Genomic DNA, 27,789 nt, shown 5'->3' with positions numbered 1-27,789 from the left:
AATCTGCTGGAGGCTTCCTGAGCTGCTCAAAACGGTTTGAAACCGTTTCCAATCGATGTGGCAGGTTGTAAATAGGGTGTATCCCAAATTTCAGCTTTCTAGGTGAATGAGGTAAAATTTTGGCTTCTTTCTTCATGTTTATGGCCTAAAATTCGATTTTCCAAAATTCACCAAAAATCCAAAAATACGCTTTGGAGCTTGAAATTTTGACTGGTGATGAATTATGTTTCCTTAGGATGTCCCCTTTAAGAAAAAAGTAGTCCCAGAGAATCACAGAGGGTAGGGGGTGCAATTACTATTGTCATTTGCCAAACTGCTCGTAGGTTTTGGATCGTTTTGCCCACGATTTTAGGGTACAAGGGTCAACCGGAAGAAGATGAGACTGGTCTCAGCGTTCGTTGGAAACACTATGTAGGGTCAAAACAACTACACCACGTCAAAATTTGGACTTGTATCTATCAAATGACATATTCACAATTGAATTTCGATGAAAAATCTGCCTGCCGTGCCATTTTGAAAAAATGTACTATGCTTGACCCCACCAGGTTTTTTTAACCTGTTTGAAAACAATGAAAAAACTCGTAAAAATCAAAAAAATGTATTCCATAGATAACCTTACGAATGTCCTTTTCAAAATAAGCACCATTGGCTTTGAAACAGTCATCCATACGCTCTTGCCATTTAACAAAAGTTTTCGCGAACTCTTTCGCCGACGTTGAATGACATTTTGTGGAAACTGCAAGTTTCAAAAATCTGCTGGAGGCTCCAGAACTGCTCAAATCGGTTTGAAACCATTCTCAATCGATTTGGCATTTCAAAAATAGAGTATATCCAAAATTTCAGCTTTCTAGGTCAAACACAGTAGTTGAAAATGTCCCAAAACCCTGGAGGGGTCAGGCACAGTACTTTTTTTCAAAGTGGCACAGCAGGCAGAGTTTTCATCGAAATTCAATTGTGAATAGGTCATTTGATAGATAAAAGTCCAAATTTTAACGTAGTGTAGTTGTTTTGACCATACGCAGTGTTGCCAACAAACGCTGAGACCAGTCTCACCTTCTTCCGGTTGACCCTTGTATTTATCTATGTATTTGTTCAATTTTTTCAGTGTTTCGTCTATTTTTTTTTTTTTCAACTGTAGTATTGAATTCATTTGATCTGAACTTTGTGCAAAATTCACAACTGATTTTTCATCTTTCGTAAAGCTAATTTTTAATAAATATGAAATATTTATGGTACACTTACCTCGAACACATATTTCACCGGGTACCTTTCTACCTTCAACGATGAGAATTTTTTGACTCGTAGATAGGTACCTACATACTAAAAATCAGACTCCCGGAACAATAAAATGTTCACTTCAACTTTTCCTCCAACATATTACGTAGACTTGAACAAAACCTCGAATTCTTATTCGCCGTCGTATAAACTTGATAAAATAATCCACGACCATTAGCAAGTTTTGAAGAAGGAAAAATCCTCGGAGGCTTTAAACCAAACAACAATCAATGACCATCGCGATGGCAATATCCAATCAAGCGTTGAATTACCATGGCCGGATAATGTGACCAAGTTTTATTCGAATTGACTCGTATATAAGGTTTTAGAAAAAGGCAAACCAATAAAGAAATAACCAAACGTAAAAGACCAAATTCCCTCTATATATGTGGTGTGCGAATATGTGTGTATACGAGCTGTGTACGACGTTATACGTCTACGTCGATGGTGGCACGCTGCATTTACGACGTTGTCAAAACTAATCCTACATTTTAATTCTAAACGTTTCGTATAAAATTCGTACATTAATGAAACGAGAAAATCGTAAAAACTTACAAGCTGCGTTATAAAAAAAAAAGAAAAAAAGAGGGAAAGAGAAGCAAGAAGCAACGAATGCGAGACGTTATAGAAAAAATACACGCTGACGAGAAAAGCAAGGAGCAAAGTTAAACGAGATGGTAAAAATCAGCGTTCAAATTGTACCCTGTACGACAGAGGGGTGAAAAATGATTTGTAAAAGAACGTAAAAATTTTTATCTATAAGTGAAAAGTAAATATCTATCGGAATCGTTTTTCAGTCTAAACTTTTTGCGACTTTATTTTTCTTCTTGTGTAAGGGTACTATTTTTCGTTAACGCTAAAACGAGTTGTAGGATGAAATATATATATTGAAAATATCCGAGTACACAAAATGCATAACTTTTTATTTTACAAAACTATATATTTATGTACAAGTTTTAAATTATTAGAACCAATAGTAATTAAATTACATAGCAAATACACAAATATTGCTTTAAAAAACAAAACAAAAAAATAAAAACATTCGATGTATGTTGATGTAAGTAATTTAAAAGTCGAATATTAATGATCGAAAATTAGATTTTAATAGGTCTTCTAATTGTATAGAAGTTCGACTTTTCATTTAGGAATTTTCAAGGAAGCTTTCCAAAATTTTATTTGGTTGTATATTTTTTGTTTGACAAAATTTAAAAAATTTGAACATAATATAAGTCAATTTGAGGTGGATTTATTGTCATTTAAAATATCATGGTTAGATGTAGGTTCAGGTAACGATATTCGTATTCGTATGATGAATTACCTCAGGTGTTTTTCCTGGATTTAATAATGTTCTTTTTTAATACGCGCAAATGTTCGACTTTTTTTTTTTGCATCGTAAAACTTCATTTCTTTTAATACCTAGTTTGACTGAATGTTGGAAATATTCGTTCGATTATGCATTCCCAGGTCTGTTTGGGGCTTCTAACGGTTTCATTACAATTTACCACTGTCAATTTCAGGGCCTTTTTTTTTCTTAAATGCAATTTTGTTATGAGATTTCCAAAAATTTTACATAACTGGAAATGAGAACCTTTTTTTCATGACTGACAGGTTTCGTATTTCAAGTTTTTTCTGTGCACATTTGAGTGAAAATCAATGATTGGATGTTTAGATTTTGTACAGAAATAAAGTAGGATTCGATGATTTTGGAATAGTGAGGTTTTCTGATAAAAATGATGGAAAATGAAATGAAAACCTGTTTTAGTTACTCGTCTCAACGTGTTTAGATTGGTGTTATTTTCAATTTTGATTGTGAATTATTTCTTGTGAAGGTTCTCTTAGAGACTTCGAATCGTTCGCGAACGATAAAATGAGTTTTACTGATCACTAAAGCTACCTAAATCTTCCATTTTTCCGATTTTTTTGGGGTGGGGGGAGGGGGTGAGGGTGTTTTTTTCAGTGTGAATCATTTGTGAATGAATTAGGTATTGATTAACAATTCTTTCATGATTGATCAGGACGAATCCTTTAATTCAAAATTGAAGAGTGAATTGATAAGAATCATTGGCAAATGAATGAAACTTCAATTTAGAGACTTACGTAAAAAGAATCTGTTTTTCCTTGAATTAGTTGAACGAGTGTTTCTGAAGATTCCTCCAAAAATGATTTAGTTTTTGGTCTGATTTTAAAAGACATTATTTGTGGATTTGGCTTTCACAATTCTTGCTCTAATTTTTTATGGGCTCTTCTTGCTGAGTTGGAGAATCATCAATCGTCGTTATTTTAACCTTGATCCGTTCTCGAAAGAATTTGGAGACTTGTGGGGCTCAGGATCCTCGTGTTGAAGAAGCAAGTTGAAATTTGGAATTACCATCGCTTTGGACTCAACAAGCCCTAAGTAACTCTAAGCTATGCATTTTTTTTTTTTTTTTTTTTTTTGAAATTCTGAGTCATATTGTAAGACTTTGAAGGTTCGTATCAAAAAAGTGAGTTGAAATTCAAAATCCGACCATCTGAAATCCCAACAAACCACAGGTCACTTCAATTATTATTATTATTATTTTATGTGTGGAATTCTGTGGGGCTTATTTTGTGGAACCATGAGAGCTCGTATTTATCAAAAAAATGAGCTGAAATTTAGGATTTAGGACCAGTTCCTCTAAAAACCAAATAATCCAAACGTCAGTCAAATTTTTCATTTTTTAAAAATGTTTTGGGCTCATTTTATAAGGTCTTAGAGATTCGTATTGAAATAGTAAGTTTAAATTCGAAATCAGTGTCTCTAAAAGGTAAAAACCTTACATCGAAATCAGTGTCTCTAAAAAGTAAAAACCTTACAAACCTCGAGTCTTTTGAATTTTGGATTTTTTTTTTTAATTTTGAAGCTTTTTACGAGATTTAGGAGGCTTATGTCAAAAAAAGTAAATTGAAATTCGAAGTTGGTATCTCTGAACCTTCAATAAATTAAAGGTGACTCAAATTTTTCAAATTTTTGAATTTTTGAATTTTTAATTTACGTTTTTCAAATTACCTAAGTCATTCTCATTTAAATTTTTTTGACCTTTGGGGCTTATTTTCTGAGACTCGAAGGGCTAAACGTTCAATAAATTGTAGGTGACTCAACATTTTTCAATTTTTTGAACCATCTACATTTTTTATTTGATCTCTTCAAATTGAGTCATTCGTATTTAATTTTTTTTGGCCCTTAGGACTTATTTTTTGAGATCCAGAGGGCTCAAAATTCAATAAATTGAAAGTCACTAAACATTTTTCAATTTTTTGAACTTCTGGATTTTTTATTTAAGTTTTCAAAATACTTAAGTGATTCACATTAACATTTTTTTGACCTTTAGAGCTTATTTTCTGAAACGCAGAGGGCTCATATCATCAAAGTAAGTTGAAATTTGAACGTTACACCTCCAAAAATTCAAAAAATTAAAGGTCACAAAAATTTTTGATTTTTTAAAAAAATTTCAACATTTTTATTTTTATTTTTTAAATTGAGTCACTCGCATTGGAATTTTTTTAAGGGCTCGTATCGTCATTGCAAAGAGTTGAAATTCGAAATCTGGACCTCTAAAAAAAATCATTGGTCATCAAATTTTTCCAACTTTTTTGAATTTTTGGATCTCGTTTTGTAAAGTTTTGGGGGCTCGACCGGCTCGTGTATCATAAAAGTGAGTTGAAATTCGAAATCAGCACCCCTAAAACTAGTACATTGAATGTCACTTAAATTATTCAATTTTTTATAGTTTTTTTTTCGATTTGGTCGTGAAAAAAATTAAATTCGAAGGTTCTGCAATCTGCATCAAAAAAGCAAAATTCCCAGTTGACCACATGCTAGCAAAAAGCTAGCGTTTTATTCGCGTTTTGATAGGTTGCTAGCAATTTACTCGCTTTTTGTGGCCAGCAATAATTATCTCGCTAAAAGTAAGCGATTTTCTTGCAGTTTTTCGCTAGCAAATTCAATTCTAGCAATTTTCGAGCTGTTTTCCAGCGACTCTCAGCTAGCTTTTACTTCACTTTAACTTGCTCGCCTTATGCTAGCGTATTACTGGCGGATACTTGCTCGCAATTCTATGCTAGGACAGTTCAAGCAGTATTCTCGCATATTTCAGCTAGCTTTTACTTCACTTCATACATGCTCGCCTGATGCTAGCGTATCACTGATGGATACTTGCTTGCAATTCTATGCCAAGAAAGTTCAAGCAATATTCTCGCATATCTCAGCTAGCTTTTGCCTCACTCTATACCTGCTCGCTTAATGCCAGTGTATCACTGACTAATATGTACCTGCTCACAGTTTTATGATAGGAAACTTCAGGTAATATTCTTGCATCTCTGAGCTAGCATTTACTTAGCCATCTGGCTCTAGAAAAATGTAAGCATATCTCTAATTTCTGCATCTGGTGACTTGGCGTTTTCTTTGTAGTCAAATGATAGGAACGTGCTACCAGATCTTACGCATTTCTCACCAATAAACCTTTTTCTGCGTTATTTATGGTAGCAAAATGCGAGCAAGTATCTTTTCCATCCCTCAGCGCGCATACAAAAATCATTAAAAATATTCCTGCATATGACAATAAGAGTAATTGCACCCCCCCCGCCGATCTTCCGGGGCAACTTTTTTCTTAAAGGGGACAACAAAATTTCATCAAATGGACATGGAAAGCTGTAGTTTACTCTACACTCCAATTTTAACACCCTCTGAAGACGACTTCAGGTGGGGTGAGTTCAAGTCATTTTAGAGCCTCCAGTAGGCTTTTGAAACTTGAAATTCCCACAACATTAATTTATCAATTGGAGTTGGCAGTTGGCAAGCTGAAATTTACTTCGCAGGTTTCAAATGGTTTTGAAGCTTCCAGCTACTTTTAGGAAATTCCAATTTTCCAAAAAATGCCATACATACAACCTTCGAAAATTCGCTGGAGGCTCCAAAAGAACTTGAAATCCACAAGCAGTCGACTTCGTAGCGTATTAAAATTAGTTTGCAGAATGAATTTCGACTCTCCATCTCAGTTTGATGAAATTTTGTGAAAATTTAAAGTTTCAAAAATCTGCTGGAGGCTTCAGGAATTTTCAAAGAGTCGCTGGAGGCTCCAAAACGACTTGAAATTCACCTGCAGTACTTCGTAGCGTATTGAAATTAGTTTTCAGAATAAATTTGAGCTTTACAACTTCAATTTGAGTTTCAAAAATCTGCTGGAGGCTCCAGAACTGCTCAAAACAAGTTGAAACCGTTTCCCATCGATTTGGCATGTCGAAAATAGGGTATATCCCAAATTTCAGGTTTCTTGGTCAATTTGGTAAAATTTTGATTTTTTCTCACATTTTGGCCAAAATTTGATTTTTGAAAATTCCCCAAAAATCGAAAAAGGTACTTTACCACTTGAAATTTTGACAGGTGATGAATTTTTGCATGATCTTTCGATCTACCGTACGTTTGTAAAGTTTGAAAAAATTCGTGCATGTCCTATGTTGAAACGCGAAATCTGCGATTTCGGCTGACCTTTCAATCAAAATTGCCGCCATTTTGTAAGTAAGGCCAATTTTTTCTCAGCAAGTTTGCTTTAAAATGTTCCTTAGGATGTCCCCTTTAAGGAAAAAGTTGTCCTGGAGGATCGGCAGGGGGCGCAATTACTCCCATTGCCGTGGACTAAAATGTTGTTCAAATGTTTTTGAAATTTTTCATTTTCATGGTTTGTTTGATACTTCATTTTCAAATTTTAAATTTTGACAATTTTTCTATTTAAAAAAAAAAAACTTCATTTTTTATTTAATTAAGAGATTTTTCAACCTAAGCGCTAGCATAATGCTAGCAAATTGCTAGCGTTGATCTCTCTCATGGTATAGTTTGCTACTCTTAGATAAAGTGTGTCATCAAGTTGAATATAAGCTCAAGGTGGTATCTTGTTGAAAAGTAAGAAGAGTGACATCACTCTTCTTATACTATCCCAAGATGCTAGCGTTATGCTAGCTCTGAGCTGGGACAGTCGCCTAATTTTTGGAATTTCCTGGAAAACTACCACCTGTTAAAGGTAAACACCCAGAATTTTAAAAAAATTAATTAATAGTAATTACATTACTGATCAAAGTTTTTCTACGCTAGCAAAATGCTAGCTTCTTGCTAGCATAATTTGCGCTAGCGTAAATGGTGCCGGAATATGAGACACTTTCTGCAAAAATTGCTAGCAAATCAGTCGCGATTTAGTCGCATGTACGTAGCAGAATGCAGAGCAAAGTGCCAACAAAATGCTAGCTTTTTGCTAGCTTTGTGCCAGCTACGTGCTAGCTATTTGTGCGCAATTCTGCTACTCTAATGCGACCTAATCGCAACTGATTTGCTGGCATTTTTTGCAAAAAGTGTCTCAAATTCCGGCACCATTTACGCTAGCACAAAATTTGCTAGCATTTTGGTCAACTGGGTTGTAATTCAAAAGTCAGTACTTTTGATAACCTAATAACGAACCATAGGTCACTCAAATTTTCACTTTTTTTTCAATTTTGAAGCTAAATTCTTAGGCTGAGGGAGTTCGTTTCAAAAAAATGAGCTGAAATTCGAAACCAGTTTCTCTAAAACCTCAAAAAACCTTGAAACACTCAATTTTTTGATTTTTTTTCAAGTTTGGGGGCCATTTTGTGAGGTTTTGAAGGATCATATCATCAGAGTAAGTTGAAATTTGAAAACCCAACAAATCATGAATCACTTGAATCTTCTTTTTTTTTTTTTTGAATTTTTAGGGTCTTTTATAAAGCTTGGGAGACTTGTGCTCAAAATGCAACTTGGAATTTGACCCAATTTTGAGTAAATGAGGCCCCATTTTTTTGTAGGGTATTAAGATCCCAAAACAATACATTTATTCTGATTTGTTTATATTTTCAAAAAAAATGCATTCTGAATTTTTTCCAGATTTTTGGGATGGTACTTTCCAGATTTAGTGAGAATTTAAACGAAAAAAAAAAAAAATGTGTGAGAACATCGAGACCATTCCTTCCCTCATTTTTTGATTGGGGGGGGGGGCAGAAAATAGTTTGACAAAAATAAAGTGACGATTCCCCAATGAATTTTTTCCAGATTTTTGGGATGGTACTTTCCAGATTTAGTGAAAATTTAAACGAAAAAAAAAAAAAATGTGCGAGACCATCAAAACCACTCCTTCTCTCATTTTCTGATTAGGGGGGGGGAGGGGCAGAAAAGAGTTTGACGAGAATAAAGTTACGATTCCCCAACTCATTCTAGAAGAGAACGCTATAAAATTTTTTTGATAAAATCTGATCAGATGATGACACAAGAACAAAAATGTTTCATCTGTATCTATATGGAATGATTTTCTCAAGTTCAATTTTTGCTATTTGACTCTTTGGATGGCTTCCAATCCAAAAAGAAATCAAGTGATTCGTCTACAGAAAAAACCATCCTGAAACATGCACGACGAACGACTCGAATCCATCAAGTATGTACTTCAAAGTTTGTGTTTCGTGAATCAGCCTTCTTGTTGAAGCATAAAGCTTTAATCTTTCTCATTTATAAAGGCTGGATTAAAAAAAAAATCGTTCATAATTTTTTGATTCAATTGACTGATTCAGTCATAAACGAACGATTTTCTCTTGAGAATTTTTTTTGAAAAGTCAATTTGGTCTGCAATAATGTTTGGAATGGAATCAACCTTTTTGTCTAATAAAATATATGAAAGTTGTTAACTGAATCGTTCGCGAACGACTGAATCATGTTGAAAATAAATCACTAATGAATGCATTGATCTTCAATACCCCCCTCCTCCACCCAATTCGTCTGTGAATAGTTTTCTCGAATCATTCTTGAGCTTTTTTTCTCAACCGTTCGCGAACGATTCGATTCAAATCGATTCCAATAAAGATCTCTAGCTCTTTTTTTCAAGAAAAAAAACCTGAATTTATATGAAATCAATCTCAATAATCGATCATGAACACTTGAATACAATCGTTCTCTATTCGATTTTTTAAATCATTCGCGAACGATTGGAATCGAAAAATGATTCTCAGATCTCTTATCTTGGAATGTTGGAAAAATGCACCCCAATTATGATTCAAATTCCGTCGAGCATTTTGACGTTTAAATCTTATCTCAAAAACCACACATAATCCTCTTCTATGTACAATTTAAACACATCTATATACCACGTGTCAGTAAACTCCCTCCCCCCTCCTATTTTCCCTTATTCGTTAATTATCGCCCACAACTCAAACACGACCGACAGTAGTAAAAAAAGAGGAATTAATTTTTAGCAAATAATTAATCCGAAGATGAAAGGATCTCATCTCATTGCTTCTCAATGAGCCGTAACTTGTTGTAAAAGTAACCGTAACGGTTCCAAGTTCCAACCAAAAACGTACTACGTGTGGCGTTGTTGATGAAGTACGCGGGTAGGTAAGGGGGAAGAGGGGACCTGCGATAGAGGAAACCCAAAATACAGACGCAGGATTAAATTAATTACGCCGTTTTTCACAAGCCACCGTGTACGGGTGACCGTTTATCTCGCCCGTAATAACGACCAGCTCTCGACTATACGTATACGATAGGCGATAAGTAAAACTTCGCTTTTCACTCCCTTACGTATATTCAACCCTGCTGTTGTAAAAAATATAATATAGGGAAAAAGTACATAGTATAAACAAAATCAACATCATTGTGAGTCACGTAAAAATTGCATAATTCTCACACGTCACGCTTCAAGATCTTGAGGGCTTGGGTAACACGAAAAAAAAAATTGTATTCGAATATCTATACAATATATTATGTATCTTTTCATTTGTAACGTGTACCACTTTGTTTTTTTTTTTGGTTTTTATTTTATTTTTTTATTAAATAAATATATAACAAAAAAAAAATAAATAAAAGACGGGCGAACATTTGAAAAAAAAGTAATAATAATAAATAACACGCTGAATAAAAAATAAAATAAAAAAAAGAAAAGAGAAGAAAAGAAAAAGAAGAACAGTTAATCGTTTCATGTATAACAGGAAAAAGTGTCATTACTAACTTCTATACAAAAAGAACTTCTGAAAAGTTAAAATTTTGTAATAACAAATTACGTATGTAATCTAAATAACTCGAGCGAAGCAATTATTTTACTTTGAAACGTTTTTAAACTGTGTAGGGGGGGGGGGTTTCTTGTTCGTACACTTTTGTCGAAAAAGGAGAGCAGGGAGAGCTATTGAGAGAAAAAAAAAATTCAATATAAATGTCGTCTTCGCGTCGTTTTTCGTATAGACGAAGAAAATAACAGAGAGGTAATTTGGTCTCTGTTGTCGTCGTATAGCTCTCGGTATTTTCGGTAAGAAAAAAGACGCTTCACCGCTGCTCTCGCCTCCACCGCCAGTCTTCATCAGCGAGGTGTAAAGTACAGTATTCAATTTCCATATAAATGACAAATTATGCAATAAACAGTGTTGCCAGACTGCTTGGGCTTCTTTTTTTTCCTCCTTCTTCGTTCATTAATCAAGCGACGTGTATAAAAATGAAAACGGTAGATTAAAACGTAAGAAAATATAAGCTTAATAATGTTAATGAGTTTTTAATTGGTTTGTACTCGTATTACGACGACGACGAGGACGAGCACAGCCACAGCCTTTTTCAGGACTTAGTTGTTGTAGGTGTTGGGCGAACCGTGAATGACTCGCAGGTGGAGGTGGCGTAGGTGGCGCGGTGGTGGGCGAGAAATTAATTAATATATCGCTTCGCTCGAGATGCACAGCATACATACATGTATTTATAGGATTCACGTGTTTATAGTATAGTAAAATATTGGTAAAATACGTACATGAGATTCAAATCAACCGAGAAATTTAATATTTAGGTACCGTAGACTGTCGACTGTCGTCGAAGACGTAGTACTTGGTAGGTAGGTAAGGAAACAGACAAACTGAGAGAACTTGAGCACGTATAACACGAAATTGGTATACGGGTTAAAAAACAAAACAAAACGGCCGAGCAGGGTAACAGCGTAACCATGTTTGCTACCTTCTTTTAAAATAATACGATCCGAGTGTGAAACACAGTGCCAAACAGTGTAATATTTTGTTGAATATTTTTCCTGTAAAATTACAACACACACATACCAACTACTTTAATAAAATGTAAATAACTACGTAGGTATGTTTTATTCATTTTTTCTTTTTTTTACGTTTCCTTTTTTTCTTTTTGCAGGCTACGTACTTCGCGTAAGCGATGTCGCCAGTAAAGTTACGACGAGTACGCTGGACTGGGAAAGAGGAGAGGTGTTCCCGAGAGTCAATCTATGAACGAATGAGGTACGAACTTGTGTATGTACATTGTACGTATTCCCCGATGGTAATTTTTTTTCCTTTCTTAATACGTCGTTGATGAAAATAAAAATATGGCGAATTTTTTTACGGAGAAAATTTTCCTAGGTTGGAAACGTGTTGTAAATTTGGTATTTTGTACGTTAATAGTGGGATGTGAAAGAATTTTTAAGTGAAGAATTGAGCCATATTTGGGTTAAAATGTTGACTTTTTGACAAAAGTATAAAATTTGATAGTGTTTTTAAGGAGAAGGTGTTTCCTTATGATTAAAAAACTAAAAATCGAAAATTTTCTTCAAAATAATTACAAATTATTATTATTTTTTTTTTTGAAAATTCAAGTTCAATTAGCCAGATTTGAAGGAAGGCTACAGGTTGCAAAAATCGATTAATCTGATAGAAAAAAATTGAGAATATGGATTTTTAAAACTCCCTGGGGAAAGCGATGAAAACTTTTCAGATCTGATTTGATCGTCGTTCGTTGCTTATATGAACCAATCAAATCATATCTTCCGAGGAGAAAATGATCAGATCTGATTTAATCTATTTAGGTCTGTTTCCACGGGTAGAATCTGATCATTTCTAGGAGGAGGGGGGATAGGATCTGATAAGTTCGGAAAATTGACCAACTCTGTGATATTTCGATTTGAGCTAGGCTATCTGAACGAATCAAATTTTATCTACGGAAGATGAAAATAATCAGATCTGACCACTGTTTGATAGGGTTTTATCATTTTAGAGGGAGCAAGGCATCGAGAGGGGGGCAAAGGGGGCAGTTTGTCCTGGAACCTCGCTTTCTGAAGGGTCCGGTACAAAAAAGACCTGTAATGAAGGAAATAAACCCTGTTTTTTTTGTTTTTGTTTTTTTTTCACTTCTCAAAACACAAATTTCTGAAAGCTTTTGCACTCACTTCTTCAAATTTGACATTTCTGAAAATAACATTTGTTCAACTTTTCAAGTTTTAAAGTGAAAAATAAACTTCTTGCTAGAAAAGTAGGTACCTATCGTTTTTATGCCTTTCGAAATGAAAATTATCAAGAACTTTCGCCCTCACTTGGGTCTGTTCTCTTTTGTTTTTCAAAATTACCAGCCTAAAAAATTCGTTCAAATTCTATAATTTCAAAACCCAAACAATAAACTCCTTGCATGAAAAAAACATCATTTTCAAGTTCTCTCAAAATACAAATTTTTAAAACTTTACGCCTTCGCTTTGTTCGGGCCTGTCCTCTCTTTTTTTTCAAAATCAACATTTTGAAAAAACATCGTTTTTAGGCCTCTCGAAATGAAATTTTCGAAAACTTTCGTCCTTGCTTCGCTCTGGTCAATTTGTTTCTTGTTTCAAAATTGAAAAAAAAAAACAGGAAATTAAATTTTTTCAAAGTCATACGATGATATCAATTGGCGAAATGTGTATTTTTTCCTATATCATCAGTTAGCAAATTTTCAGTCAAACCCCCTCCCCCTCCCCCTTCCTCACCCTCACACAAAAAAACCTCTTTATAGTGTTCCGTTCCTAGAAATATATTCGCTCCGGGCTCGCATCAGTTCTCGACAACTGTGCAAGGGGGGATGGAAGGGTCTGCTTCAAATTTTGTTGATCAGAACACAAAAACTTGATAGAGAGTTTTATCAAAAATCTAAAACCTGTGGAAAAAAGGAGTTTTCAAGTTGTTTTTCCAGTTCTCAATTAAAATTCAATAAATTGAGAGCTTGCGTCGATGACTCTTCAACTGAGTAAGTAACTTTTGGTTGTTTTTTCAAATTTTTTTTTAGAGATTTTCTAAAATTCAATTTTAATTTTTTTGAAAATTTAAAAAAAATTCAATTTCTTCAAAAAGTTTTGAAAATTTAATTTTCCCACTACTTACCTACCTATTTTCAAGAATTTTATTTTTCCAAATGCTCATTGTAGTGGGGACTTTGGACTCCAAGTTACCCACCTAAGTGTAGGGAACTTTATGCCCAGGTGTAGGCTACACTGAGTCTTCTATGGAAGCTCAGCGTTCTCTGTTGGTTTAGTGCCACAGAGACCAAGCCGGAGCCACAGATCGCTGCCTCTTGGCAGTCTTTTCCAGGATCAGCAGGACCGGATTGGGTACCCTGGGAATGCCAAGTTGTATTTGGCGCCCCACGTTGGGCGCCAATGTTACATAATTTTCAATGATTCAATTTTTCCACTATTCTCCCTTTTTCAACTTGTTATAGTCCTGCTTCTTGCAAAAATTCTCGAGATTTCGGTTTCTCCTAAAAAATATTGCCTTTTTTTGCCAGAAATTACTAAAAAAAAAATCTGTAAAACTTGCCTCAAAGTGTCGACTTGTAATGAAAATTGGCAAAAAGCCTTTTAAAAAGAGTCACACTTTTTACAAAAAAAACAACAGTAATTTCTAAATAGTCTTGATTTTCTTGCCAGAAATTGACAAAAATTCTCAATTTTTATCTGATTGCTCGAAAATTTTGATTTTTTCCCCCTAAAAATTGCCAAAAAGTTTTCTTTTTTTGCTGAAAATTGCTAAAAGGTTTCACTGTGTTGCTAAAAAATGTCAAAAAAACAGTGTCTATTGCTAAAACTGTCAAAATATAGCTTTTTTTTTTATTTATAGGAGGAAAAAACGTGTACCAAAAGTCTCGCTCAAACTGCCAATCAATTCCTCGTAAAATTTCCCACCAGAATGAGATCTCAAACAGCTGGAAAAAATTATTAGATAATATTGTTGAAGTTTTGCTGTTTGTCAAAAACCAGCACAAAATGTCTTTTTTTTCAAAATTGTGAAAAAGTAATGTTTCTTGCCAAAAATTGATAAAAATTGTCGTTTATTTGCGAAAATTTTCCAGTGTTTTTCATTTTTTTTTCAAAAATTGACCAGAAGTCTTGTTTGGTTTCCAAAAAATGCCAACAGTCTTAATTTCTTGCAAAATTTGTCAAAATCGCACTTTTTGACAATTTTTTCCAAATAAAGTCACTATTTTACCAGAAAATTGCAAAAAAGTCTCACTTTTTCAACATTACTATTGAAAAAAGCACCGGTACCACTTTTTTTGCCTGTAATTTTCAAGAAGTCTTGAAAAACGTCAAAAATTGTCAAAAAGCCTGACTTTTTTTTGCCAAGAATCACTAAAAATTGTCTTTAATTTTGCAATAAAATTACAAAAATTCTCATTTATTTTCCACAAATTGCGTTAAAATTTCTTTTTTTTGCCAGAAATTATCAAAAACTTCCTTTCTTAACATTTTTTAACAAGAGTGTTGACCTTTTTTCAGTTATTTTATTTTCCACATTAAAATATTTCGCTCACAAAAATTGGTAAAAATTAAATAAAAAACATGGATTGAGAAAAATAAAATGTAAACTGAGTACTTGACAGATCTGAATCATAAATCTCCTCGGAAATACCTAATAAATTCCCTTACGTAATAGAAAACTCATCAATGGTAAAAGATGAAAAATTATCGAAAGGAAAAAAAAACAAAACAAAGAACAACACCATTTGCGAGTCCTTATATAAACCAACTCCAAGTACTTGTATCTAAGCCTACTTTTATTTTCATCGACTTCGTACTCGTTATTTTCACAAAAACCGAAGGGAATCTGCTGTACTCTATCGTTCTGATCCCGGATGGAGTTTAAATTAAGAAATATAATATGGACGAATTCGACTTGCTCCCTTTTATACTACGCCAAAAACAAGGGTCAAATGGGAGGAGGCCGAGTCGAAGGGTACATAGATACGAGTAGATAAAACGAATTAAAGCGTATACGTACCGTTTAAACTGCTGGAAACTGCTGGACTAAGTACATGAGCCAGCTGAGGCACATCTTCTATCAAATCCACATCGTGTGTTTTTCTATAGATGTTGAACTGAGTCGCCTCGCAGGTCAGTTTTAATCTGCCTTTTGAGAATATATCGGATGTTGCGAGTACTTCTAAAGTAGAATTGGAACTCTCGAGACCGTTGGAATCACTTCTCACTTGTAGAACTGGCGGTTCGACTAGTTTGAAAATTTTATCACTAACATTGTTAACCTGTTGTAGAGAAGATGAGAAGTTTACTCGTGAGTAGATTGAAGTTGAGGGAATTGTGAGTAACTATTTATAAGAGCTGAGAGAGATTTTCAAAGTGGTTGGGGTTATTACCTTGCGTCCATTAATGAACCAAGTTATATTGGCGGCTGGGAAGCCTCGACGTGATGTGCAATTGGCTCGGATTATGTCGCCTTCGGTGTATTTGAGTTTGTCTGTTTTTATAAATGGGAGTACTTCTGGTTGTTCTGAAAATTAATCAATGGACGAATCGATCAGTGTATGAGAAGTGATGTGGCCAATGATTAAATTTGTTTTAGAATAAAATCGATTGCAAATTTGCGAATGCGAATGATGTGTGAATTAAAATGAATTGTCAGAGAGATCATTGATGGCTGACTAAATTGTTCTTCAATTTTCGCAAATTTTCAATCGTTGGAATTTGGGAGAAACAGAATTGAATAAATTGATTTTGTAGAAACTAAACTTATATTTTGGGAAATCTCGTGAAGTCGATTTTAATGCGTAAAATGATTTCAAAACTGAACTTAGGAATTTGATTTTTGTAAAGAAGTCTCTTTAAAATGATGTTGGGCTGAGTGAGAAATTTAGAATTTTTGCAGCTTTTTATGATGATACGCATCAAACTTTTCAAAAAGAAACTAAGAACTATTTGATTAGGCACCTCAACTGAACTTTTTTGGAATAGAGAGAGGGGGTCAAAGTATAAGAAAACCATTTTTTTTTTATATCGTTGTAAGTCAGATGAGTACTGTTTTTTGGAGGCGGGGGAGGGGGGGGGGTTCCGACCAAAAATTTATAATTTGATTTGATCGTTCCTGTCTTCATCCTCTCTTTCTCGTAAAACCAAAAGAAACAAAATGAAAAAAATTGAAAATGACTCATTTTGAAAAAAGAAAGGAAAAGGATATCGAAAACAGGTTTAGTGACTTTGACATCAGAATCGAACAAAAACAAAACTAAACACCGCAAATATCACATAAAAATTTCTTCTACATAGAAGAAAAAAGGAAAATAACTTTGAAAACGAAAACTGTAAGTCAAAAAACATGAAACGAAAAACAAAATTTGAAAATAATTGTAATGCCACTAACATTTCGAATATACTTTTCAATTCAAACCAGGGCTAAAAAAACGGTTGAGAAATGAAATTGCAGAAAAACTAAAACCAAAAAACTGAAAAAAAAAATACCAGAGAAATGAAATATGATTTTTAAAAAACGAGATTGGAAACTGAGAGCCAAAAAACCAGAGAAGAAAAACAGAAAAAAACTTGTTTTTACAAGGGTTGTGAAAAATGAAGAAAAAAACAAAACGAAAAATAGAGTTGAAAACAAAGTTCTTGGAACAAAAAATTCATATAATAAAATTCGAAAAAATCGAATTATGTATGAAAAAGAAAATTGTGAATCAAAAAAGATAAAATGTTGAAACAAGAACGAATAACCCCCCGTTTTTAGTTTTTACCAGGATTTTGAAAATTGAAGAAAAATAAATAAAAACATGGATAATCCAGTTGATTGATAATTTGAAAAACTTAGTTTCCAAAATTCATTTGAACAAATTTTATGGGAAACTGAAATTTCCAATGAAATTTCTGGAGGCTTCAAAAAGGTCAAAATTTCTAAATGTACTGCCTCTCTACCAAAATTACAGACCTACTGAAAAAATCTGTTTTCTTTTGCCAAAATTGTCAAAAAGATCTTCCTTTTTTTGCCAATTTGTCATTGTATTTTTGAATTGCTTTATTTTGAAAATTTGTTCCTTTTTCAAGTTTGTTCATTTTGTATTTTTAATACGTATGTTGGTACATACTTATAAGAAATGTAGCAATGGTTTTAATCAATTTCAATCCCAAACAAAAAAAATGAAAAAAATTGGGTTTTTGCTAGGGGGAGGGGTAAAAATATTTGGGAAATTGATGAGTTTTTTTTGGAAAGGTAGTGAAAAAGTAATGAAAATGCAGTGATTTTGGATCAATAAATTCTTGTAGACACTGTTGTATGAGAAATAGGAGTGTATAGAGACAAGAGAGTTTTTTGAGCTAGTTGGATGAGTCAGAGTTTGAGGAATAGGTTGAGGAGTGAGAGAATGAATCAGTAGGACACTCAAACATGAGGTTTTTATATCGTTTATGAATTTGGTTGGTATCAAGCTAGACAGTTTGTTGGCGCCCAACGTGGTGCACCAATTCTGTTGTATGAAATGATAGGGAGGTTTTATTAAAACGTCGTATTCACCAATATGTACAATATGCAACTATTAAACTGTCTCGGTACAAACTAACTGTCTACCTGGATACCAACCAAATTAATAAACTACAGTATGCTCCTGATACCTCGAAACTCTTACAACTTGAAAACCTCTATTAGCCGAACCAACCTCCATTCCCCTTGAAATCTCTGTAATACTCAATGTTAACTTCACTCGGATAAGTTGAAATTGACTACACAAACCAGTCATAACTCAAAGCTAAACTTTGCTGAAAATAGCTAGAAAGGCTCTATAAGTTGTACGTTGTCTGGCATTTACCTCTATATAACTCGAAAATTTCAATTCATACTTCTATCTTTTATGCACTTACACATCTTAGTTAACTCGAAGCTAAACTTTTGCTGAACATAGCGAGAAAGCCTCTATAAGTCGTATGTTGTCGGGCGTTTACTTCTATAACTCGAATATTTCAACTCATACTTCTATCTTTTATGCACTTACATATCTGTCAATTCATTCATGTTTTCAAGTTGAAGAGTTTCGAGTTATCGAGAGCATACTGTAGTTAATTAATTTGGTTGGTATCCAGCTAGACAGTTAGTTTGTACCGAGACAGTTTAACAGTTGAATATTGTACTTATTGGTGAATACATCGTTTTGATAAAACCTGCCTATTATTTTATACAACAAAATTGGTGCCCCACGTTGGGCGCCAACAAACTGTCTAGCCTAATACCAACCAAATTAATAAACGATATAAAAACCTCATGTTTGAGTGTCCTACTTATTCATCCTCACACTCCTCAACCTATTCCTCAAACTCTGACTCATCCAACTAGCTCACTTTCTACATCTACACTCCTATTTCTCATACAACAGACACCCTGATTGAAAAAACAAAAAACTAGAAAAAAACTGACAACAAAAATTGAAACTTCTGGTCAAAAAACTGTGAATTTACAAAAAAAAAAGAACAAAATTGGAAAATGACATAAAAAAGTACAAGAATAACCGTCAAAAATGTACAAAAACTGCAAAATTTGGACGAAAACTGTAACGAATTTTTAAAATAAAAAAAAATCAAGTGAAGAAAACTAGTATTTGAAAAATGTTTGCTCATAGATTTTTTTCTACCAAAGAAAAGTGAATACTTATTGTCGCATTTTTATAGTTTATATCATACGAAAAAAAAAAAAAAAATACGAAAAAAGTACAAAAATAGTACAAAATTTGTTTGTTTAGATTTGATAGAGACATCCATCTGGGTTGTAAAAACTGAAGAAACTGAAATAACAAAAAAACAAACAAGCAAACATGCACAAAATAACACTAAAACAAAATTTAAAAAAAAACCGCAACAGAATCGAAATTGTCTAAAAACGAAAATAAAAACTGAAAACCAAAATATTCAAAAACGAAAAACAGAAATTATTTGAAATAGGTAGGTAATTTTTGCCACCCTGGTTCTCATCACAACATCAGTACATCCATTCAGATTAGTGCTGATATTTGAACTGATTTTCAAGCGGGACTGTACAAACCGAAAAATTTCAAAAAAAAAAGAAATGCTAAAAAACAAAATTTTAAAAAAATGGAAAATGAAAACTGAAACCAAAAACTTTTAAGAACTGGGGGGGGGAGGACTTCCTGGTCGACATATTTTTATTCACATGTTGTAGAAATTGTATAAATACAAGCCATTTCCTTTAATCCACTGGTCAATCATTGGTGGAGATAGGAGATTAAAATTGGTACCTATACCTATACATTGATTTTATTTTAGTAGGGACTTGAGTGAGGTGTTGAAACTAGAAAGTCCTCACTTTTAAAGATTTTGTCTGATTTTTCATAACTTGTAAAATTGGAGGGTGGGGAGGGAGGGGGCTCCACGGCACTAATTATTTTTTTTCCCGAGGTTGCTGAAAATTTTATGGGATGATTTTCTCACTCGAGGTCACAACTTTCAGGGATGGGAGCAGGAAAAAAATTCGTTTACGAACAATTTAATTCATTTCTGGAAAACCATTCTTTACGATTGAAAATCTTCGAGAAAACATTGGAAATGGAAAATTTTTGTTCTAAGAGATCGACACGAATATACACTATACACAGTATGTAATAGTATCAGCCATTTCAACATACTATATTCTAGAAATAGGAAAAGAATTTTCGTACGACGACACGTCACGTCGCGTCGCATCAGATCAATTGGACTTAGCACCTACGTTATACTATTATGCATACGTAAGATAATATAAAACGGATCGAATATACAAACGAAGTAGTTTAGGTAAAGTAGGTAGTAGGTACCCACGTAAACAGTAATACCCTTACCTGTGACTACGATGAGGATTTTTTTAATATCCGTATGGAAGAGAGGAGCATCGGCTGATACCTCACATTTGTAATATCCGGTTTGATCACGTGCAACCGATCGTATCGTAACCGACTTATTGTCTGATTGGGACATCTGAAAATACATTTCGACGTTGTTCTAGAATTTCACGCGCTAACAAAAAGGTACAATACGTGTTCGCAATAGCATAAGCGTGTAAGAAGAAGCCGAATGCAGAAAAAAAAGCGCACTATAACATGAAGGAGCGAAAGAAATAATATTTGGAATATTTTATCAAATTGAAAGGTATTAAATATTTAAGGGTGTTTGGCTCTCTTTCTCTTGCACTCGACGACGAGTCGACGAAAGAATATGGGAAAAAAGAGGTATCTTCGTATCAAATAGCGACGCGTAAAAAGAATTTTTTCATTTAAACGTAACTCGAGCCTTTTCACTCGAATAGCTTTGTGACGGAAAATAAATTACGGCCAGACTCGGTATTTAATACTGACTGGTCGATGTGAAATTGTAACTGTTTTCTGTCACTGACCAATTCAATTTTATTTCTCTGCCTTGGTCACTTTTCTCGTTAAAGTTTCTTTTTCTTTCTTTTTTTTTTTAGAGCTCTTCTTCTTCTCCTCGTCGAGATGTTCTCGCTGGTACAACACGCGGATTCTATTCCGTATCGAATCAGCAGCCTGAAAGATTTTCTACGCGAAAGGCTTATAGTATATACGATACCTTTACACGATGAGGTTTATTTCGTTTACACCGACTCACCCTCTTTCTCTCTCTCACTCTTCGTAGTCTTCGGTGTAAAAGCTCGATTTAGGTGTATCGAATATTCGTCGCGACCGGTCTCGTTATTATTACGAGTTTAGATGTAGCGGTCTGTGTACCGAAAAATCATTCCCGGTTGGATTTCCTTTATCGTTAATTAAATTAGAAAACCGGACGACTTGATCGAAATCTGATATGGCTTTCAAGCCTCTTTCAACAAGTCACACCGAGCTAACGAACGAAACCGTGACGATATTTTTTTCTCATTAGGGCGTTTCGCGAAATTGAGTCCTTTACCGGATTAAAATCACACTACCAATCTCTATAGTTGGATCTTTCGATATTTGACTGGCTTTGAGAATGTATATTTTTTTTTTGCAGCTTTCTAATTTGGAATTTGATTAATATTTTTTTGCCTCGTTTTTTTCTTTGCGTATAGTGTAATAGACTTTTTTTTGAGAAAATTTTACAGGAGAACTTTTTGACTCAGTTCTAGAATAAAATTGAGTTTTGATATTTTTTGGGAAAAAATGGAACTTTTTAGATTTTTTTTTTTGCATAAAAACGGCTAAAAAGTAAAAATTTTAGAAAACAACAAGACCTTATTACAATTTGACCGGGTGTTTTACAGTCATCACAGTTATTAAGTCATGAAAAAGTCATGAATTTTGCTCGAAACACACTTGAAAATTCTTTAAAAAGCCCAAAAAATGAAAAAAATGAACAAAAAATTTGTTTAAAAAATTAAAAAAATGAAAGAACTAAATGGCTAAATCTCCATCAGGCTGATCCTCATCCGCCAAGGCAGCCGGATAGGGTGCTAAGAATACACAGTGTCACCCGTACAACAATTGTCGACGTCAACATTTACATCGACTACGTTTTTTTCCTACATAATGATGGAAAAGTGACCAATAATTTATTCAATGGGAATCTTCTGTCTGTAAAGAAGCCTAGTCAATGAAAATTTTCAAAATTTTCTCGTTATTTCTGATACCTCAACATGCGATGTCGACATGTTGATGTAAAATTTGATGCTCAAAATTTACATCCACAACTACATATGTCGACCAATTTTTCAGAATTAAAATTTCTGTTTCAGTGTTTAAATGTTCAGTAAACATTTAAAAATATGATCTTTGTTTAAAGGGAGAAACATTTTGTAATGGCCTTGATAAAATTATTCACTTTTCCATACTTTGAAGTTGTCGATGTTATGTTGATGTGAAATTCGATCGTCCACAAATACATCGACACTAACATCGACCAAATTTTCAAAGATTTCTCAAATTTGAAAAATTAAGTTGATATTGTGGATGTATTTGTCGATGTCGAATTTCACATCAACATTAACATTGACATGTTGTCGACATGAAAATGTATTAGTTTAGTACTCTTAGATAACCTATTGCACCTTTCAGTATAAAGAGTTTAATGTTCAACTACTGAAGTGAATATGGACTTTCTGTCTGTACTTCTCAGAGGTGGCCTCTGCGTCAATGCTGCTTTCGCTTTCAGCATGAGCAATGGCCACCTAAGTGCGTAAGAGAAAATGATTTTTGGAAAAAAATGTCAATTTTGAAACTAAAATTTAACAATTTTGCGTAGCTGGAGGTCGACATAAATTTTGATGCCAATGTCGATCCATCCACATCCGTCACATTTGGATCCCACATGTCAATGTAAATTTTGACCCTGTGTCGACCAATTGTCGACATAAATGCCGATCAACATTAGTCGACAATTACATCAACAATTGGCTCGACACAGAGTCAAAATTCACATCAACATGTGGCATCCAAAAGTGGCGGATGTGGATGGGTCGACATTCACATCAAAATTAGCATGGTCATTGTTGTATGGGCAAAACAAGGTGGAACAACATTAACGTTGCAACCTGGAATGTAAGAACTTTGTATAAAATTGGAAACCTTGCAAATGTAATTATGGAAGCCAGGAGATTACAAATCGATGTATTAGGAATAAGCAAGACCAATGGACTGGAAATGGTAGAAACTGGGCAGATAAAAACTATGAAATGATCTACGCTAGGAAAGAGACACACGAACTAGGTGTGGGTATATTAATACATTCCAGAATCAGTGATAAAGTGGGATATTTCCAAAATCAGAGAGGATACTGCTCATGAGATTGGAGGTCAAGCCAAAACCAATTGTGATAATTCAAGTTAATGCGCCAACATCTGTGGAAAGCAGTTCAGCAGAAATCAGCAACTTCTACAATAACCTAGAAGAAGTGATGAGCTGCTCAAAAAACAACGATGTTATGTTTTTGATGGGAGACTTAATTCCAAAGTTGCGAAGAATCATGGCTGCCTAGTTGCGGGGAGATACACACTTGGAGAGCAGAACAAAAGAGGTGAAATGCTAGTAGAGTTTGCAGAACGACATAATCTAATGATATGCAATAATTGGTTCAAACAGCATGAAAGAAGATTATATACGTGGGTGTGGGTCAGTACTGAAGATCGAGGCAGAAACCAGATAGACTAGGTATACATATATGTACTTGTAAAAGCCACAGTGAAGAACTGTCACACATATCCTAGTGCTGACTGCAACTCTGACCTCAAGCTATTCGGCGTTGACATCTCATGGCAGGCACCACCATCGACTTGCTGAAAGGAGGGCATTTCATTGAGAATCGCATCTTGACAAGTCGAGTGTGTGGGTGTGTAAGCGTGCTTAAGTATGGAAATGTCCCCCTTTCAGCGTGATAACGTGTATTTCATGCATTCTACCACCAGCGTGCAACACTTGTTCGTCAACTCCGAATTGGCTGCAAAATGCCAGATAGTCTTGAAGAGCCAGAAGAAGAGCAAAGAATGATACCAACCACTTGACATTGCAAAATCAAATCAAAAGACGTGCTGTGGTACTTTTGGAATTTTCTGCAAACAAAATTTTATTGAAAAAGTGACAATTTTTGTCAAGTTTTCGCAAAAAGCAAAACTTTTAACAATTGTTGAGAATTATTAATAGCAAAGAAAATATAATTTTTTGCAAATCTTGTTGAAAAAGCGAGGCTTGTTGGCAATTTTTGTCAAAATCGATACTTTTGAATAATTTTAGGAGAAAAAAATTGAAAATGTTTGTAATTTTCTGCAAAAAGTTGACAGACTTTATCGGTTTGTAGCATAAACTGAGACTTTATGGCAATTTTAACAGAATGGAGTTTTTTTTGCTATTTTTTGACGGACTCAGAAATGTTTACTTCGAGTTTATGAAAAGCTTTCTATTTTTGTGTCAGATTTACGGCGAACTGCTTATGCAATTTAATTAACATCTTGAACGTGAAATTGTCCAAGTTTTAAAAATAGTGAAAAGGTGGCAATGATGTGTCGATTCCTACTAAGTACGTAATTCGAGATCGCTGCCATCAAATATTCATTCACTTTTCGAATTTGATATTTTTCAAGGGAAATACACATCTCAAATGGCAGTAAATTTTTTGAACCAGGTTTATATGTACAAAGTCCTTTAGCTTTTAATTTTTTGCTTTTCTTCGTTTATTTTTAATACATTGTGTTTTCCGAATTACGTTTGGCTTCCTCAAGGTAACCGATCTATTCAGACTTTCCAAGGTAAAGAAAACAGACGAGAGGTAAATACACAATATATGTACCAATCCACATATTGTTGTATATCAAATTACATGTTTTCGAGACCACGGGATTCAAAAATATGCCCATTTTTCACACATTAGGATCAATTTCAAGTTTATTTTTAACATGCGCTTGTGCGACTTTAAATTCATACACCAAACTGCGAGTTGTACTACGGTTATAATTACGCAGACCTACTTTTATAATCAACAAGTTAATGGTATCCAGATCCCTTCACTCTTCTTTCTGTTTTCGATAAAATGCGTAAAATCTCGTACACTGCGTTAGCTTAGCTCGATGAAAACTTTTAGAACCGGGTTAATTTCACCATCAGGTGTGATAAAAGACGTTGGAAAAAAAACCACTATCGTGCCGAGCTCACCTAACGTCATCTCGAAAAAAGGACACTGTGCGGCGGCGGAGTAAAGTGTATGACAAAAATGAACGCTCCGGTGCTAAAAATCAAAGTTTACATTAACTCGGCTCGACGTCGTCGTAGTTAAGAGTACAAGAGACAAACAGAGGGAGGTAGAAAAGTACTAAAAAGCCTCATTTATCGCGCGACTCTATCTGGAGTTTTACGATAAGGGGGGGTGCTCCTATACAGGTTACTTACGTAAGTACAGAGTTGGAGAACTCAAAAGCGTATAGAAAATTTTACTTTTAGTGTAATTTGAAAATTGATTAGGAAGTGGTGCGTGATTCCAAGAATGAGGATTTTTAGCCGCGTGTTTTGTACGAGTGTTTGAACGCTGCATTAGGAAGTTGGACTTTGGATTACCTACGAGTACATGATTAAGCAATTGTGAAAATGTGGCATGAAATGTCAATTCCCACAAATTCGAGTTCGTTAAGATCGAATATGCGTTCATTTCTTTTGGATTCGATCCATCGATGTCTCCGAGTCACTTTTTATTGAGGGAAGAGAGGGGGGGCCAAGAGAGTACTCAAGTATACCTACAAGTCGAATCTGAAAAGTGAATGAATATTCGACGCTAATGACCTCGAATCGATGGAAATTAACATGCCACATTTCCATAATTTTTCAAAAAAAAATTCGTTTCGAAATAAAACAATGGAGGTAGGGGTGGGGGGGGGGGAGGTTGAACGAACATATCCAGAATATAAGTAGATGACTAAATTCTGCGAAGACCTTCAGTTTGAATTGAAAATCACTGAAGGAAAATTTCATCTCAAGAGGAACTCCCTCCCCCCCTCACTCACAAAGTCGCGAAGTGTTTGCAAAAATGCCTCGCCATTGAAAAATCGAAATCGTAAAGTTATTTTTGACATCCTCCTCCCTCCAAGAAATCTTGAAAAAAGAAGTCTTACTCTCTTGCTTTTTTTGCAAAAAAGTGACAAAAATTTCACTTAATTTTCAAAAAATTCTAAATAGTCTCTCTCTCTTTTTTTAAAAAACAATTTATATAAAATTTTAGATTTTTTTCGAAAATTATCAAAAAGCTTTTCCTTTTCCTAAAACTGTCAAAATCTTGCAACTTGACAATTTTTAAAAATTGTTACTTTTTTAAAACTGACAAAAATTTTTGCTTTTTAACAAAACTGCCAAGTTTTTGAAGGAAACTCCAGAAAGTCTTACATTATTCCTAAAATTATCCAAGTCCCAAGAGCTGCTCTTTCGACAGAATATTGCGAAAAAAAAATAGGTATCATTTTTTGGCCCTTAGTTACCAAAAAAAAGGTCTTGCACTCTTATTCTTGCTTTTTAATAAAAATTCTCACTTTTTAGCCAAATCGCTGAAAAGAATTTCTTTCCAAGAATCAATCACTTTTTTGCCAATAATTCCCAAAACATCCTGCTTTTTGGTAAGGTCGCCAAAGTGTTGCTTTTCCTTAAAAATGTACTTTTTTTGCCAAAAATTACTAAAATTCTCAATTCGTTGCCAAAAGTTGACAAAAAATTTCGCTATATTCCGAAAAATTACAAAAGTAGTCCAACTTTTCAAAATTAAAAACCCAGGCATAGCAAACCAATAATTTTACTGGGGCGAGGGGGCGGGGGCAAAATCTTGAAAATACCAAATACCGATTTGCATACATTTCTTTGTAAAATTGTGTTTGAATTAATCAATTCGTCCGCGAATGATTCACCAAAAATTATTCAATTGTTCGCGTTCGCGAATGATTCACTAACAAACTCAATTTGTTCGCGAATGATTCACTAAAAAATTCAATTCATTCGCGAATGACTCACCAAAAATTATTCAATTCGTTCGCAAACGACTCACCGAATATTATTCAATTCGTTCGCGAACGACTCACCGAATATTATTCAATTCGTTCGCGAATGATTTACCGAATATTATTCAATTCGTTCGCGAATGATTCACTAAAAAAATCAATTCATTCGCGAATGACTCACCATAAGTTATTCAATTCGTTCGCGGACGATTCACCAAAAATTATTCAATTCGTTCGCGAATGTTTCATCAAAAATTAATCAATTCGTACGCGAATGATTCACCAAAAGTTATTCAATTCGTTCGCGAACGATTCATCAAAAGTTATTCAATTCGTTCGCGAACGATTCACCAAAAATTATTCCATTCGTTCGCGAATGATTCACCAAAAGTTATTTAATTCGTTCGCGAACGATTCTCCAAAAATTAATCAATTTGTTCACGAGTGATTCACCTAGAAATTAATTTTATTTTTTAATTTTTCTACTCGATATTTTTCCAACCTTCAATTAGTACAAATACATACGAATTGATGCCTAAAATATTGGCTAAAAATTCCCTAGTATATCTATTTTTACAGATTTTCTCACCATTCCTATCCCTTACCCGTTTCTGTTTTCGCTTTAAAAAGAACATATTACCGAAGCTCGTTGCAATATACATATAAATATAGAGGCTGAAACTGGAACAAGACCGTATTAAAACAATAACACGATTTAATCCTGCCCATAAGGGCTATTTTATGGAGCTCGGCCGATTAAAAAAAATCTCCAAACTGCATCGTGTAATCCTTTCACATAAGGTTTTTACACCATATAGTGAACTACTCGCGAAGACTTAGATAGCCATTTAAAAACGATAACTCGTTTTTATTAGGACGAAGCCTACACTAGGGGCGGAGAACCGAAGTCTGGAAAAACCTCGATAGTATACCAGACGAAGCACGTACTATACGCTAAACTAATGGTTTTAATTTTTCTTGAAATGTGGCACCTGCTAAACAAGAGAGAGATGG

At 34.2% G+C, this 27,789-nt stretch overlaps 1 protein-coding gene across 1 annotated transcript in view; it reads right to left on the bottom strand.

Annotated features, from left to right (window-relative positions):
- Positions 1-2,601: 2,601 nt before the first annotated feature.
- Positions 2,602-27,789, bottom strand: part of LOC135833697 (uncharacterized) — a 169,442-nt gene continuing 144,254 nt past the window's right edge. Inside the window, exons 3-6 of the mRNA XM_065347459.1 lie at positions 20,168-20,303; positions 15,713-15,846; positions 15,340-15,601; positions 2,602-11,345 (exon numbers count right to left, since the gene is read on the bottom strand). Of these exons, the coding sequence (XP_065203531.1) occupies positions 11,269-11,345; positions 15,340-15,601; positions 15,713-15,846; positions 20,168-20,303 (609 nt within the window). The 3' untranslated portion in view covers positions 2,602-11,268. The remainder of the gene's footprint in view (positions 11,346-15,339; positions 15,602-15,712; positions 15,847-20,167; positions 20,304-27,789) is intronic.

Source organism: Planococcus citri, chromosome 1, assembly GCF_950023065.1.
Source record: "Planococcus citri chromosome 1, ihPlaCitr1.1, whole genome shotgun sequence".
NCBI lineage: Eukaryota > Metazoa > Arthropoda > Insecta > Hemiptera > Pseudococcidae > Planococcus > Planococcus citri.
The sequence above is the reverse complement of the archived record's forward strand: the minus strand, read 5'-3'. Positions and strand labels throughout refer to the sequence as shown.